Source organism: Vulpes lagopus, chromosome 21, assembly GCF_018345385.1.
Source record: "Vulpes lagopus strain Blue_001 chromosome 21, ASM1834538v1, whole genome shotgun sequence".
NCBI lineage: Eukaryota > Metazoa > Chordata > Mammalia > Carnivora > Canidae > Vulpes > Vulpes lagopus.
The window spans coordinates 39,304,837-39,322,733 of NC_054844.1; the positions used below are offsets into that span (position 1 = coordinate 39,304,837).

The window sequence follows — 17,897 nt, forward strand, 5'->3', positions numbered from 1 at the left end:
CATGATCCCAGGGTCCTGGAATTGAGCCCCTTGATGGGCTCCCTTCTCAGCGGGCAGCCTCTTCTCCATCTCCTTCTGCAGGTCCTCCTGCTTGTGCTCTCTTGCTCATTCTCTCAAATAGATAAATAAAATCTTAAAGGAAAAAAAAAAGAAACCCTAGTTTCTTCTAATGTGAAGTGGTATTTCAAGACCACAAATACAGACACTAGGGATACTCACGGTGACTGTTCTTTTTATTTTCTTTTCCTTATTGTTTTTAGGCATTTCCAGTGGATGTAGCAGCTATATATTTGTATTTATGTTTATATTTGTACCTTGTGAATTCATGCTGATGTTTCCAATTCAAATTCAAGACTAGGGAGTTTTTAACTCAACTTTTTTGGTATTACATCTATACCTCCTTTCTCCTACGTTAGTAATCCTGATTATTATTAAGGATGAAGAGACAATAGAACTAGAAAATGTCATAATTATTCATTTGCTTTATCCCACATCAATACATTCTCAGAATAACAATGTAAGACTACCACCATAATAATTGCTGAAAACACTAAACATTTTGGATTTATATTATTGCTTAGTTTTGCCTGTTTTGAACTTCATATATATGGGATCATACAAAATGTATTCATGTCTCTTTTCTTCACTCTATATAATGTCTATGAGATTCACACTAATTAGAGGCTTTTTTTCCATTGTTAGGTAATGTTCTATACAATTCATAGGAAATGAATAATTATTTAGAAAAATTTATCTGGTTCAAGTGCAGTGATCATTTATGATTCATAATAGAAGTCCAAGAATTTGGCCTCAAAGACCACATATCTTGTGCTCTCTTTGAACTGGTCTCCAGATACCAAAAACTGCACTGCATTTTTCTGAACTCCATTTTTACTTCTAATTTCTGTTTCATCTCTGGGCAAAGTAAAGAACCAGAGATATCGATGGCATTATCCTACACACTCAAGCCTCAGTCCAGTTATGATTGATATAGTACAAGTTTCCATAACCTTATGTCAGCACTGTGCCTATAGGAAGCCATACCTTCAGAGAATCATATATGTTAAGAGGAAGAACCTTGAAAATCAACCATTTCTGTGGTGTCAAGCCTGTGGTCTCTAAACCTTTAGGAGTTAATTAACAATTTTCAATATTTGAAATGTTGTAACAGAAATCTCATAACTACCTATATAAAATCTTGTTTTTCTGCCTTTGCCTGACATCTCAACTCAGGGTGGCAATCATGGTGCAATCTAGTGCTAACCAGAAACAAAAATGTCTTTAATTAATAAGAAATAGAAAACAAATAGTTCCATAGCAAACACAATATTATGCAAGACACAATCTTTCAAAGCATGGGACCCACAAAGGAAAAGTAGCAACAAGTTAGGGTTCTTGATGGTCTAACTGCTGTAGTCCAATATGCCCATGTTGAAGAGAGGTGAAATGATTCACCCACAGCTACTCTTCTAAGGAACACAGTTCAGTAAAGGTATTAAAAATTTTTTAATTGGGTTAAAATAAACATAAAGCATACTATCTTAACCATTTTTTCACTGTACAGTTGATTGGTATCACATATGAATATATATATATTCATATTGTTGTGCAGCCATCACCACCATCCATTTTCATAACTCTTTTCATCTTGTAAAACTGCAACTATACCTATTAAACAATAATTCAATATTATCCCTTTCTCCTCAGCCCTGGCCACCAACATTCTACTTTCTGTCTCTATGGTTCTGATTACTCTAAGTACCTCATATAAATGACATTGTATAGCTTTTGTCTTTTTGTGAATGGCTTATTTCACTTAACATAATTACCTTCTTGTTTAAGGCTGCGTAATATTCATCATATGTATATGCCACATTTTACTTATCCTTTCATCTATCAATAGACACTTGCGTTGCTTCTAAATTTTGGCTATTGTTGGGACGCCTGGATGGCTCAGCGGTTTGAGCATCTGCCTTTGGCTCAGGGCATGGTCCCAGGTCCGGGGATGAAGTCCCACATCGGGCTCCCCATAGGGAGCCTGCTTCTCCCTCTACCTGTGTCTCTGCCTCTCTTTCTGTGTCTCTCATGAATGAATGAATAAAATCTTTAAAAATAAATAAATAAAATTTAGCTATTGTGGATAATGCTGCTATGAACATGGGTGTACAAATCTCTTTGAGATGCTGCTTTCAATTCTTTTAGCTCTATACCCAGAAGTGGAACTGCTGGGTCATACAGTAATTCTATTTTTAATTTTTCAAGGACCATCACACTGTTTTCCATAGCAGTTGTACAATCTTACATTCCCACCAATGGTGCACAAGGGTTCCAATCTCTCCACATTCTTCCCAACACTTTATTTCTGTTTTTTTTTTTTTAATAGTAGCCAACCTAATGGGTGTGAGATGTGATACTGAGCATCTCATATGTTTTTTGGGTGTTTGTGTAGTTTTGGAGAAATGTCCTCTCAAGTCCTTTGCCCATCTTTGAATCAGGCTGTTTCCTTTTTTGTTGTTGAGTTTTAGGGGTTCTCTATATACTCTGGATATTATCTGGATACCCAGATAAATTATTTGCAAATATTTCCCCTCCATTGTACAGGTTGCCTTTTTACTCTGTGAATAGTGTTTTTTGATGTATACATTTTTAAATTTTTCATGAATACCAATTTGTCCATTTTTTCTTTTGTTATCTGTGCCTTTGGTATCATATCTAAAAAATCATTACCATGTCCAATGTTATGAAACTTTATCCTATGTATTTTTCTGAGAATTTCATTGTTATAGGTCTTACATTTAGGTCTTTGATCCATTTTGAGCTAATTTTTGTATATGGTGTTAGGTAAGGTTCCAACTTTCTTTTACATGCAGATGTCCAATTTTCCCAGCGCTATTTGTTAAAAAGACCATCCTTTTTTCTATCAAATGGTCTTGGCACCCTTGTCAAAAATCATTTGACTGTATAAGTGAGGGATTATTTCTGGGTTCTTTATTCCATTGGTTTGTATGCCTGTCTTTATTAGCAAAGGTATAGCACAAAAGTGTTCTCTCTGCCTGCTTATTCTTTAGATCAAAGAAGAATATGAAGCTGGGGTCCAGCTTGAGGGTGGAGTGGTATGTTTTTGTAAATTGCCGGCTTCTCTAAGAATGAGTAATCTCAGTCATTATCCTCAGCCAAGTTTATTCCCTGTAAAGAAATATTAACCCCATCTGTTACAGTTTTGATAAGAATTGCATGTAAAATAAATCACTCATTTAGTTCAGTGCCTGAACTTTGGTAATTTTTTTCTTTTTAGATATACTAGTCCAGTGGTTCTCAAAATGTGGTCCCCAGAACAGCAACAACAGCATCAACTGGGAACATATTAAAAAGGCAAAATATTAAGACATACAGATGGCCAACATGAAAAAGATGCCCAACATCACTAATTATAAGGAAAAGCAAATCAAAACCACAGTGAGTGATCACCTCACACCTATTTTGATAATAGCTATTATCAAAAAGACAAGAAATAATAAGTGTTGGTGAGGATGTGGAAGAAAGAACACTTTCATGCCAATGGTAGGAATGTAAATTGGTGCAGCCACTATTAAAAAAAGTATAAAGGTTTCTCAAAAAACTATAAATAGAATTACCATATGGTCTAGCAATTCCACTTGCAAGTATTTATCCCAAGAAAATGAAACTCAAAAAGATATCTGCACCTCCATGTACAGGCAGCATTATTTCAATAGCCAAGACATGGAAACAGCCTAAGTGTCCACGGATGGATGAATGGATAAAGAGAATGTCATATATATTTATTCAGTAGATATTATTCAGCCATAAAAAAATAATGAAATCTTTGTGTTCTATCTGTGACAATATGGGTGGAACTTCTTCAAGTTCCATGATGCTAAATGACATCAGTCAAAGAAAGATATATATAATATATCACTCATTTCTGAGATCTAAAAAAGAAGAAAAAAACCCAACTCAGATACAGAGAACAGATTGGTGTTTGCCAGAGGAGGGGAGGTAGGTGAAATGAAGGAGGTCAAAAGGTCTAAATTTCCAGTTGATAAGTCATAGGAATGTAATGTATAGCATTGTGAGTATAGTTAGTAACACTGTATTGAGTATTTGAAATTTGCTAAGAGTATATGTAAGTTCTCATCACAAGAAAAAAAATTTGTAACAGAATGATAGCAAGAGAGCATGGTGATTGTTTCAAAATATATACAACTATCTTTGTGTTGTATACCTGAAACAAAACAAATAAGTACAAATTCTTGGGCCTCATCTTAAACCTACTAAATCAGAAACATGGGGTAGGATCCAACAAGCTCTTTTCTTAACAAGTCCTTCAGGTAATCCTAATATGCACAGCCAATGTTTCAGAATGAAGTCCCACCATGACAAAAACAAAAACTGACATTCTCCTGGAGGTATCTTATTCACATGTATCTTGGTGTGTTTATCATTTACACATCTTTAAAGGCATAAACTAGCAGTAACACTGGGAGGGGTCTTTTGTTGTTTGGTTTGGGTTTTTTTCTTTTCTTCTTCTTTTTCTTCTTTTCTTTCTTTCTTTCTTTCTTTCTTTCTTTCTTTCTTTCTTTCTTTCTTTCTTTCTTTTCTTTCTTTCTTTCTTTTTTGAGAGAGAGAGAGAAACAGAACATGTGGGCCCGGAGGGACAGAAGGAGGAGAGAGGGAATCTGAAGCAGACTCCACGCCCAACTCTGAGCAGGAGGCCGACTCCCATCTCAGGATGGAGAGATCATGACCAGAATCAGAAATCAAGGGTAAGAAACTTAACCCACTGGGACGCCTGGGTGGCTCAGCGGTTGAGCGTCTGCGTTTGGCTCAGGGCGTCATCCCGTCCGCAAGGGCTCCTGCAGGGAGTTGCCTCTCCCGCGGCCTGTCTCTGCCTCTCTCTGTCTCTCTCATAAATAAATAAATAAATAAATAAATAAATAAATAAATAAATAAATAAATAAATAAATCTGTAAAACAAAACCCACTGAACTGCCCCAGCGCCTTTTGTTGTTTTCTTTGGCTTTTTTGTGTGGTTTTTGTGGGGGAGGGAGTTAATTTTAATAACATGTCTGGTAAAAAGTTTGCCAATGGGCAGGAGAATGAGGTAAGGAGAAAGGCTGAGCGCTCAAGGCTGCTATAGCACTACATGGAGCCCACAGTAGGAAAGATCAGAAGATGAAGGAGACACAGGAAGAAAAAGGATTTATTTTGTGTGTGTGTGAATTATCCAGAAATACGTGTGGTCTGTGTACAGGAGCAAGGATGTCTTGTGGCTCTGCCCATGCCACCCTTTCTGACCAGATGTTTTGTTCCCTGTTCTCTGCACACACCAGACCTTTCAGGAGTCGCTTCCTCACCTCCAAGAGTCTCGTGGCCGTCCCCTTGGCCAGCACCTTCCTCCCCCCAACCCCGCAGAAACAACCTTCATTCTCAGCGTTCCTTTCGCTTTTTGGACTTACCCTGCCAGTCGCATTTCTCCCCTGGACTGCCACCTTCCTTTTCTCGCTCCCGCTATTCCCCCGGGGGAGGTGCCCTGTGAGCGCCCTCCTCTGGGCTCTGAGGAGCCGCGGGTCTCCGGCCTGAGAGAAAGGGCGGGAAAGCCCCTGGAGCAGCTGCTCTCATTGGCTAACGTTTGCCGTCGTCATCATGAGGGGCCTGCTGGGAGCTGAGTCTGAGGCGGTGTGGGGGTTTTCTTTCTCTTCCCACATGGTAGCTCCGCCCTAATGACTGGGCTTGAAGGCGCTTGGGGGTGTGAGTTCCCGGCCTTCACGGCCAATCCGTTATCTTCTTCTGTGGGCCGTGGCGCTGTGGGAGGCTCTGCCCCTCTCCAAAGAGGATTCCCTGGGAACCATCACTTTATTTATTTATTTTAAAGATTTTCTTTATTTATTCATGAGACACACACACAGAGAGAGAGAGAGAGAGACAGAGGCAGAGACACAGGCAGAGGGAGAAGCAGGCTCCCCGATGTGGGACTCGATCCTGAGACCCCGGGGTCACGCCCTGAGCCAAAGGCAGGCGCTCAGCCGCTGAGCCTCCCAGGCGACCTGGAACCATGTTTTAATCTGGACTCGTCTGGCCTTCTAAGGGCCCCTCCACCTCCCAGGCAAGCCCCTGCCTGTGTGCCTGATAAATCTTAACTGTTGTGAGCCTTCATTCACTTCTGGAGGTGAGGAAGAGGGCGAATTTTTGAAGGACAACTTTAGAAGACCCAGAAATGGAGATTTTCTGAAGACAACTATTCTACAGCAAGGAAAGAGGCAGGAGACTTAGGTGATCAAGGCAGGTAAAGTGAACAGGACTAAGGGAGAGTAAGCAGGGAAGGTGCTGCCCACTACATTTTCTTTGGAAAAAACTTCAGCCCACAGCAGAATTGCTTTAGATATGCAGACATAAATAAAAATAAATATAAATTTTAAAATAACTATTTAAATATATATAATAATTATTTTGCTACTCAGAGTTTTAAAAAGAAGGATACTCAAGGATTGAAGTTTAATAAAATTATAATTTTCATGGCTTCATCAAAGGTATTTCAAGTAAAACTTGTTTCCTTCCCTTCTTTTCTATCAGCGTTTAGCGGTAAAGAATATAGTGTCTTCTAGTACAGTTTGGTGCCACTGCTTTAATTCACGCTCAGAGACCAGCAGTTTTACCTGCTATTGGGTTTTGCACTATTGAAGTAAATGTCAACACAGGTAAATAATGTCTAAGGATTATTTATGAAAAGTTTTTACCTTGTGATAGTCCCTTGAAAGGCTTGATTACATTTTGAGAATCAGTGCCCTAGGGAAGAGTAAGGCCTTTTCTTTTTCTCTCTAAACCTCATTCAGAGAAGGTGATACGCTTTAGTAAATTATTCAGTACCTCCTTTTCATGTGTACAGTTGTTCATCTAATTATATGCAAATACCAAATTCAATTTGCCACCCACAGAAGAGATTTTAGAAGCCATTTGGACCAACAACTAGTCATTTTAAAGATTATTTTATTTTAGAGAGAGAGCGCCTCTGAGCAGGAGCAAGGGGAGGAATGGAGGGGGAGGGAGAGAGAGCAGGAAAGAATATCAGGCGGATTCCCTACTGAGCCCCCACTAAGGCTCAATCTCAGGAGCCTGAGATTATGACCTGAGCTGAAACCAAGAGTCTGATACTTCACTGACTGAGCCACCCAGGTGCCCCAATAACAAGTCATTTTTAAATGTTCCACTAATTTCTGGCCTGACCACCATCATTTGACTGTTTACTTAAATGTAATGTCTTGTATTTCTTTGTCTGCTTTTAAGATTTTTTCTTCAGGAGCACCTGGGTGGTTCAGTCAGTTATTCAGCTCAGGTCATGATCCCAGGGTCCTGGGATCTAGCCCTTAGCCAGGCTCCCTGCTCAGCAGAGTGCCTACTTCTTCCTCTCCCATTGCTGCCTGCTTGTGCTTGCTCCATCTTTCTCAAATAAATACATAAAATCTTTAAAAAAAGATTTTTTTCTTTCAATTTTAAGCTATTTGATTATGATATGCCTGACTATAATTTTAAGTTCATCTGTTGGGTTTTGCTATGCTTTTGGATCTGTAAATTTATACTTTTCACCAAATTTGGATAGTTTTCAACCATTTTATATGTATGTATTATATATTTTTTTCTACTCCAATCTTTTTTTTCTTTCCCTCTGAGACATCTGTGACATGTATATTGTTCCTTTTGATATTGTCCTACAGGTCTCTAAGACTATTTTCAACTCATTTCATTCTTTTTTCCTTCCCTTATTTATACCGAATATATTTATCTTCAAGCTCAATGACTCTTCCTTCTGTCATCTCCATTCTGCTGAGTCCCTACAGTGTTGCTATCTAGAATCTGCCACTGCTGCACAGCGGGAAGGGGGAGTAACTCTGCTCTTTTTTTTTTTTTTTTTTTAAGATTTTATTTATTTATTGGAGAGAGTGAGTGGGAAGAAGAGGGGGAATCTGAAGAAGATTCTGTGCTTAGTACAGAACCTACATGGGGCTCAATCTCAGGACCCAAGATCATGACTTGAGCCAAAATCAAGAGTTGGACACTCAACCAACTGAGCCATCTAGGACCCCTAGTTCTACTCTTTATTAGCACTTCCCTGGTAGAGAATAGAAGCCTGAAATAGGGCTTTGGTCTTCAGGAGCTACATCACTGCTGATGGGGAGGGGAAGGAGTGCTGCTAGTTTGGGGATAATCACCTGGAGTGGGATGGGTATAAAAATCAGAAAGTTTCCATCCCACAGTCCTCCCTTGCCAGTCTTTTTTTTTTGAGAGAGAGAGAGAGAGAGAGAGAGAGAGTACATGCAAGAATAGATTCTTCTTCTCTCTCTCTCTCTCTCTCTCTCTCTCTTTTTCCCCTGTCTGGGCCATTGGAAGTTCTGGGTTTTTAGGCTGCACTAGCATCTAGGCAGGGATATATATATATATCCTATGCCTAGCTCAAAAAAGAAAATCCAAGGAACTTGCAGCTACTTTGTCCCCTAAGTCCTGAGACCCTTAGCCTGCTTGCATCTGCTTTTTGGAGTCTTCTGGTAGTTGTTTTACATATTTTAGTCCAAGGTTTTTAGTTGTATGAGAGGTTGAGTGGAGTGTGATTAATCTGTCTGATCTAGAAATAAAAGTCTCTTATCTCTATGTTTTTATTAGAAAATAATCTTTGTTACTTTGATAGGTCAAAAATCATTACCTATTTTGTTGTTTTATTATAGTCAAAAGAAGAGCTTATTTTTCACGTATTAGTCATTATTTTCATGACATTTCTTAATTTGGAGGTTTACTCTTAATTTTGGAATAACTAATAGAGTTTTGGGGCAGATTTTTCCTCAGTTTACTTTTTTACTCTTCTTTTACTTTTTTTAATGTACAAAATTTTAAGATTTTTATATAATTATGTCAGAAATTTCCTCTGTGAATTCTTCCATTAACTTAATGTTTAGAAAATGTTTCTTCTTAAAATCAGATAAATATCTAAACTAGCCAAACTGTGGAAGGAGCCTCGGTGTCCATCGAAAGATGAATGGATAAAGAAGATGTGGTTTATGTATACAATGGAATATTACTCAGCAATTAGAAATGACAAATACCCACCATTTGCTTCAACGTGGATGGAACTGGAGGGTATTATGCTGAGTGAAATAAGTCAATCGGAGAAGGACAAACAGTGTATGTTCTCATTCATTTGGGGAATATAAATAATAGTGAAAGGGAATATAAAGGAAGGGAAAAGAAATGTTGGGAAATATCAGGAAGGGAGACAGAACATAAAGACTCCTAACTCTGGGAAACGAACTAGGGGTGGTGGAAGGGGAGGAGGGCGGGAGGGGGAGGGGAATGGGTGACGGGCACTGAGGCGGATACTTGATGGGATGAGCACTGGGTGTTTTTCTGTATGTTGGTAAATTGAACACCAATAAAAATTAATTTAAAAAAATATCTAAACTATTCCCTGCTTTCATTTTCTATATTTAACTCTTTGATCCATATTAATTTTATTCATATTTGGTGAAACAGGAGTATTTTGTTGAAAAAAATGTCAAGTTCTTAACTATTATATCATATACATTTTTCTCATTAGTAGTTACTTCTAACTTGTTAAAAGTTAGGTCTAATGACAAAGAGATAAAAGCTTCAGGATCTTTTTTAAAATAGTGAAAGTGATTTTAAGGATTGGAATTTTACTTATTTATTTTTAAATAAGTTCTACACCCAATTTGGGGTTTGAACTCATGAACAACAGTTTCATGCTTAGGGAACCTGGGTGGCTCAGTCAGTTAAGTGTCTGACTCTTGATTTTGGTTCAGGTCATGATCTCATGGTCATGAGATTGAACCCCACATTAGGCTGCATGCTGGGTGTGGAGCCTCCTTAAGATTCTCTCTCTCCCTCTCCCTCTCCCCGCTCCTCCACTGTGCATGCATGTACTCTCTCTCTCTCTCTCTCAAAAAAAAAAAAAAAGTTTCATCCTCTACAAACTAAGCCCTCCAGGTGCCCAGGTTGGAATTCATTTTAAAAATATAAATGTATTTTCCAGTGCCACCAGTGGAGAATTCAGAACTGTATATGTGGTCCTAGAGAGTGGTAAGACATGGCCCAGGCCAGGGAGGCATACGTTGGGAGTGGAGCATGAAGTAGAACTAGGTACATTTTGTCTTGTTCTCTGCAGCTAAAAGTGCTAGTCCACTTGAGTTGTGCCTATAAAGCCACACAAAAATAGGCAGCAGGCTGGTTTGGGCCCATGGGCCACAGTTTTTCAACCTCTGCTCTAGCAACCCGGTAAAGAACAGAGAACCAGAACTAGAAGGGAAAACCCTCTTGTCCCACAAAGTCTTTCTAGTACCCTTTACTACAAAACTTAACATGATGTCAGCTGAAAAACGAGAAATATTTAAAAGGCCCAGACCAAATAAATAAATAAATAAATAAATAAATAAATAAATTTAAAAAAATAAAAAATAAATAAAAGGCCCAGATCCATTTTCACATTCAGATAACAAAAGCAATAAATTGGCAACTGGCATAACTAGTATATTGCTGGGGATCCAGGATAGTTGGAGGCAACCATGTGAAGAAAGACTGAGTCTCACTGAATTTTAATCTGAGGGACAGGGGGACCAAGACTCAGACTCACCACTAGCATAGTGGCCATAGGAATTATTAACTTTGGGAAGCAGAGGAAAAACATGTTGACTTGAAGAGGTAAATGAATAGGCTATTGACTCAAGGAGTAGGGAGTGGAGGAGCTGTATCTGGAGAACCATGTGGTCAAGAGTTGTGTGCTGACTCTGGACCTCACCTATCCCCAGTGTGCTGAGGACTATGAGATTCAGTTCTCAGATAGGCTCCGTAGCTGGTTCTCCACAGTATATGGTAGAAATTATAGTGAGGAAGGAGAATTGGAATTGCTTGCTCAAAGCTTTGATTAGTGAAATGATAGAAGAAAAGAGCTAGTGTGGCAATTCCCTTACTCTAGGTTGAGGATGAAAAAATAGGAATCCTTTTTGGGTTTACCTGTGAGGTATAGAGAATTCTCATTCCAGACTTCTCCTTTGGTACACCATTTACCTTCTCATCTGTAAATGTGAATAATATTATCCAATTTTCAGTGTTGTTGAAAGAATTAGTGATAGTTTAAACACAATACCTGATCCATTGGCCTTCAATAAGTAAATAGTAGCTCTTTTTCCCTAAAGGATCAAAGGCTGAGAAAAAGCCAAGAGAGAAGAGTAGGTTTAAGATAGAAAATTAGATGTGATTTTTAACAGGAAATGGAGAGGTAAATGTGTTTGAAATGAAATATTTAGGACTGCAGTTTTGAAGGAAAAAATGGGGAAAGTTATCAGTATAATTCCAGAATGTGTATTGTGAATTGAGAATGCAAATTAGGCTTGCTCTTGTTCATATTCCTGAGCATGGACATTTATTTACACCATTTAATTTGAAGGAAAGCAATTTTTAATTAGTGAATTTGGATTTTCTGGTATTTTAGATCTGTAGAGATTAAGATAGAAATAAGCTTCTCTGTAGTGAGTTGTAGTTCTGGGATATTTCAATTCTCTGACTACAAGAGTTACATATATATGGTAAATGATTTTTACTCTACCATTGTGTGTGTGTGTGTGTGTGTGTGTGTGTTTATGCTTTGGGTTCATTTGTACAATATTCTGGGAATTGACAAGGGCATGGATGGCTGGGAGCAGTTAACTATGACAGAATTGAATGTTGCCCAGAATGTAGTGTTATTGTGGGACTGCAGATTGTCTATCTTGGAATGCCCTGAGCCTCATATTGAAAGTAAAAAACCCCAGAGAAATGGGTTTTCAGTTTTCATATTTAAGTGCTATAGTAGAATGGTTCTTAGAGGTCCCACATTGTGGGCTCATGGAAAGACTTAACTATTAATAATGCTTGATTCAATTTATGAGGGATTTAATTCATATAGGACAACTTTGAGTGGAAAAAAGGTACTTGGGTAAGATTTTGCCGATACCAAAGCCCTTATTTCTCTCTTGTTATTTTTGGAGGGATGAGTTTAGATTTTATATTTGTGAGGAGGGGTGTGTTACACTGGTTTTTTAGAGCTTCTTGGGAGGAGTCAGGGAGACTGGACCTTCATGTTTTCAGGATAATTGCTGAGAGATTTGCCTGATCCTCCAGTAACATCACCTGGATCTAGATTCTCTAGACTCACTTCTAGAACAATTGTGCTGAGGATTAGAAGGATAAATGCCCAATCGCTATTCTGTCTCCATACTTTTATGAAATCTTGTTATTTTTATTTTCACATTCTTTAGTGTAAACCACTTTAGTTCTCACAAAAGCCATGAGTAGACTAGTGGGTTTGTTTGCTGAAATGACCATTGTGGGGTTATTTGCATTAAAGTGGAAGGTATATAGTGGTTCAGGAGAGGAAAAGAGTCTTTTGGGGGAAAACCAATTAGCAGTTTAAGGTTAAGTCAGAGTGTTGTAATAGATTGTAGAATAGGTTTATATCATTTGGTTTTGAGAAAGATAAATTGATCAAATACAAGGTTTTTGAGTAAGCAAGACCTAGAAACTTGGGGTCCTAGGTATAGTTTGAAGTTAGATAAAAGTGTGCTACTAAATTTTGCTGTACTCTTGCATGGAGTTATCCTTAATGAAGTTAGAGCTGCATAACTCTATGTGAGGAAGTGAGATTAATAAAACCTCTGACGTTCTTAGAATTTTGTATAGTAATTAAAGGTTGCTATGCCTAAATCAACCAAGTTCCTCTGGAGACCTAACAGTCATGACCACCACAGAAGAGTCTTGTTACCAACAAAGAATAATATGATCTTGAGATGCCTGGGTGGCTCAGTGGTTCAGCATCTGCCTCTGGCTCAGGGCATGATCCTGGAGTCCCAGGGTCCAGTTCCACATTGGGCTCCCCATGGGGAGCCTGCTTCTCCCTTTGCCTATGCCTCTGTCTCTCTCTATATATATCTCTTATGAATAAAATAAATAAAATCTTAAAAAAAATAATATGATCTTTCCTGGAACTTGAAGCAGAAAGATTTAGGCTAAACATTATCACCAAGTATCCTTTTACCTCCTCTGCCCCCTCCCTTAACCCCAAGGCTTCCAGAAATTAAGAGCAATTGATCTTTCTCACAACAGGGTAGTGCTAGGTGCTTACTTCTGTTTTATAATCATAGATGATTAAAATTGGAAGGGATGGTTCAGTCTTGTCTTTCTGGAGCTGGAGTTGGTATCTCCTGATTAGAGGTATGACACTGGCTTGTTCTGACTCTTTTCCTAAAGAAATTGTTTTTTCTGAAGTATCTTTTTCCTTTGGGGTGTCAGAAGAGGTCTGGCAAGTAGATTTATTCCAAAGGGGAACAAAAGAACTCTGAGGGATTGGTGCAGCAGAAAGTTTCTATCAGGTAGTTGGCTTTTTTGTCTTCTGAGCCAGCTTAGTAGTAGTGAAGCATTTTGTTTCTTACCTCTCATTTTTTGTTATTCTTCCATTACTTATAGTATATTTACACAGAAATGTATAAAGAAATGGTTATGCATAAATGAAAATTTTTTGTTTTGTTTGCCGTGTTGGTTTTTTTTCTCCACAAATATTTCTTTTCCTTTGACATCAGCCTTTCCCAGAGGCTTCTAATTGTCCTCTTTTGTCATCACAAGGGTATCAATAAACATGGTTGTTTGATTTGTTTTTTTTTTTTTTTCCAGACATGGGGAGGCAGGGTAGAGAGAGAGGGAGAGAAAGAATCTTAAGCAGGCTACATACCCAGTTTGACGTAGGGCTTGATGTGGGGCTTGATTCAGGGGCTTGATTCTTAGTCTCACAACCCTGAGATCATGACCTGAGCCAAAATCAAAAGTCAGATGCCTAACTGACTGAGCCACCCAGTGCCCCTGATGCGGTTCTTGTCTTTTTTTCATGATGGTTGTCCCATCCTACAGCTAGTGGCCTACACAACCAGGAAGTATAGCCAGACCAAGAGACTACACAAATGAGAGAAAACCTGGTCCATGTGGTTCTACCTTTCTGCCTGGTAGCTCTTCGTTGGTGCACTGTCCCTGTGCTGATGTGTTAGTCTCTTGGACTAACACAGTACCTTGCTCTAATTTAAATACTGGGAGAAAGTACAGTGAGTGCTTGTAGATCCTTCTGATTCTGAACTGTGATTGAGAATATAAACTTCTTGCTCTGTGGTGGAGATACATAAAGGTCAATCTTGGAGAAAAGGAAACCTAGCTCCATAGTTAATAATTTAGTCCTTAGAATTAAGTAGACTTATGTATGAACCCACACTCTACCATTTACTGCTATGTGACTACTTACAACTGTGTCATTATGTTACATGTCCTTCACACCTTGGCCCTAATCTACTTTTCCAGTCTAATCTCCTGCCACTTCCCTCTCATTGTCTACTCCTCACTCCCCAACAGTTGTATTTTAATCATATGGAACTACCGAGGAGTTTGTTGGAAAGGTAAAACCTCTGGCCCCACCCCAGACCTAATGTACTGGAATCAGTATTTTATGAAGTACACTAAAGTTTAAGAAGTACTGGCCTAAGCCACTTCCTAGCACTTTGATTCCTAGAAGAAATGATGTCATAGTCCAGCCTGTGACTGCTGAGTATATCGAATGTCCTTTGGAGAAGTATGATATGCTTTTGCAATTTGAAGTATTTTTTGAATAATTCCCAACTAGACTGTGTCCAAAATGAGAAGTCCTTGAGTAACTAGCTACCTTGGTCCCCTTCATTTCAACTCTTTAAGAATCATCCTGCTCCTTTCTCCTGATTCCCTGGGAGTTTCCTTTGAATCCAGAGAAAGCCTCCTTACCAGAGGAGCTTACAAAGACTCTATTAAATGCCTGCTGGGTATAATGAAGGATAGTGTTAGATGCAGCAGGGGCCATAGAAATCCAAAGGCTATTTGGCTCTCTGGAAACTTTATTTAGTTGGAAAGGCATAAACATTCAGAGTAAAATTAATTTTATGCCTTATATTTGGGTAATCTTTTGTCATCTATCATAACCTCTAATGAACCTCTCGAATAATTCTGTGATGTTGGTAGGAAGGGATTATTGGCCTTTTTTTAAGATAAAGAAGTCAGATCTAAAGATATGGAGGGGTTTATCGATGCCATATCGCTGTTAATGAGCTGAGATATGTGTCCATGTCTCCAGCTCTAAGTCCAGGCTGTTTTCTTTTTAAAACTAGTGTGCTGCATTATACCCTCTAGTACCAAATTCATTTAAATTAAGTAAAATGCAGTGTAGGATTGCAAAAGTTTAATGTGGTAGTTAAGATGAGATAAATCATTTGAAAGAGTTGAGGAGGCTTCAGTAAGGAAAGGATTTAGCAGGTCTTTGAAAGATAAGCAGGATATATCCGAACAAAGAAAGGGAGTGAGCAATCCAAGAGGAGGAACAAAAGGCAGAAAAGCAAAGTCTGGTCAAAGAATAATGATTAGACCAGAGTTCTTAGTCTGTTTGGAAACTGGTTGGTTTCTATCCACCTAAATGAGGCATCTGAATTTCCCAGGTGTGGGAATCATTGTTTAGGGTAGAGGGAGCACAGTGGTTCTTTCTTTCCTTCATATTCTTGCACAGAATCCACCATGTGGAGAGTTAGGGAGACGTGACTGCAGATCTCTAGCCCGTGAGACCTAAAGGTGGGAGTTTCTAGATCAGGTTTTGTGTGATAGGCTACCACATTTATTTTTTAAAGGCATTACCTGTTTTAGATAGTTGGGAGCAGCTTCTTTCACTTTAGGGAAATGTGGGTAGATGGGTGTTCAGGACCACAGAAAAACAGTGAACTTCAGAAAGTGGTTAAGATCAAGGTCATGAGAAGCGGGAGCATAACAAGGGCAGGGAACAAACCCCGGAGATGATAAAGGTGATTTTTGGGGGGTGCATAGACGCCGCGATCTGGATTGGTTTAGACCTAGAAGGAAGTGGAGACTGACCGCCCCTCACCTGGGTGGGGTCTGGCGGCAGCTCCCTAGCCAGGACCGGAAAGTCAGGCCTGCCATTGTGACATCCGCAGCCAGCCTCAGCTTTAGCTCGCGCCGCGGCGTGGGAAGCCCACAGCAGCGGCCCCGCAGAGGCGGGAGCGGGGCCATGGCTGAGGTGGCTGGGCCCACTGGTGATCCCAAAGCCACTGAAGTTAAAACCCAGCTGGGCGCCGAAAAAACCCTGCCGCCACCGCCCAGGAGGGGCCCGCGCTCGGTGCTCAAAGTCTCCCAGCTGCTGCTCCGAGCCATCACTGCGCACAAAGGGCTGACCCTTGCTGCCCTCAAGAAGGAGTTTGGAAATGCTGGCTACGAAGTGCGCAGGAAGTGCTGCCGGCCCTCGGGCGAAGCGCCCAAGTCTGATGTGAAGGGCACGCTTCTCCGGGTCAGCGGCAGGGACGCCTCGGGCTACTTCAGGGTCTGGAAGACTCCCAAGCCCAAGAGAAAGCCAGGACGCCCGAGGTTGGCGGAGGGCGCGCGCTCTTCGAGGAGGAGCCTTCCGGGGCCGCGGAGCCCACGGAGGCGCAGCACGCATCGCAGGGCGGCCAAGAAGGCCAGGGAGGTATGGAGACGGGGCACCAGGGCAAACGCGGCGGTGAGGAAGGTAAGGGCGAGAGCCAAGGACTCGGTGCGTTCCAGAGCCAGGGAGGAAGCGAGGGCTAAGGTGATGGAGGAGAGGAAAGGACGGACCCTGAAGGAAGACAACAGGCCTAGGACCCGAGAAGAGAGGAGGAGGCCAGGCTTGAAGCCCAGGGAAGAGAAGCAGCAAGACCAGGAGAAGCCGGTAAAACGCACCCTCCAGAAGACAACCTTGGTGAAGACTGACCGCGATTCTAGCAGTCAGGGGAAGACTCGTGAGCCAAGGGCTGCCCGCACAAAGACTTCCACGAAATGTGAAAGTGCTCGGAATGCAGCGGGGTACCTGTAGGGTGGGAGCAATTGCCCTTCCTCCAGGCACAGATGCCTTTCCTGTAGGCTCGAATCAGAGCAGCTCTCACACACTGAAGTGGACAAAACTATATACAAGACCTTTCCACTATACCGTGTCCGTTTTGTCTTTGCCGCACCTGGAAGGGTAAGGGCAAGGGTGGGTGTTGAGGTGAGATCTATAGGCGGGGCAGAAGGGGTGAGGGGACAAAAGGATGTGGTGATTCTGCTCCTGCCTCAGGCCCCAGGCCAATGCCTTTCAGAAGGAAGAAAGAAAACAGGTAGAAGAAAAGCAGCCACTTGAGGGGATTAATGTTAGACACCTGGTCAGATCCAAATTCAGTTTTGGGGAGAAGGGCATGTAAAGAGAGAAGTAGGGGGCATCATTGGGACAAGAGAAGAGTAGGCAACCTTTATAGGATGAGTGGTTCCACTGACCCAAAATGTTCTTAACTGAAATTCCTTTAGGGAAAAAGGCCCTTCTCCCCAAGTGGATTGTAATGGGTTTGTAGTTTTTACCTGACTTGATATTATTTTAACTTTAAAACTTTCTTATTATGTTAATCTTCAGCTAAATGGGTGTGTGTGAAAGCATCTAGCACAGGGCTTGGCACAGGGTAGGTGCTCTTTGATGAGAGTTAAATAAGAGTATAAATAGTTTGTGATGATGTGATAATGAGCTATGTCAGAAAACTCTACTGGATCAGCACTTAATGAGACCAGGATTCTAGTCAAAGTTCCACATTCTGACCTTGGCTGAGTTGTTACTTAACTGTTCATAGTCTTGGTTTCCTTCTCTAAAAAAAGGTTGGAATTGGGCTAGGATGGTTTTAGGGGCTTTTAAGTGTTAGCAAAATAAGGACTTAAAGTATCATGATGTCGGCTTTGACAAAATGCAGTGAGGGAATTGTCAACGGGGAAAGTACTACTAAAGAGAGGAAATT

General features: G+C 40.4%; 1 protein-coding gene across 1 annotated transcript; it reads left to right on the forward strand.

The window, feature by feature from the left end:
* Positions 1-5,083: 5,083 nt before the first annotated feature.
* On the forward strand, positions 5,084-16,954 carry LOC121479787 (testis-specific H1 histone). The gene is made up of 2 exons (XM_041735587.1): positions 5,084-5,122; positions 15,887-16,954. Exons 1-2 carry the CDS (start codon positions 5,084-5,086, stop codon positions 16,952-16,954), a joined length of 1,107 nt encoding a protein of 368 aa, XP_041591521.1.
* The last annotated feature ends 943 nt before the right edge of the window (positions 16,955-17,897 follow it).

Bases quoted from the DNA above. Each gene is read 5' to 3' on its own strand.
- LOC121479787 (XM_041735587.1), top strand. From the start codon at position 5,084: ATGTCTGGTAAAAAGTTTGCCAATGGGCAGGAGAATGAG. The intron at 5,123-15,886 runs GTAAGGAGAAAG...TAACAAGGGCAG, and splicing joins CCAATGGGCAGGAGAATGAG to GGAACAAACCCCGGAGATGA.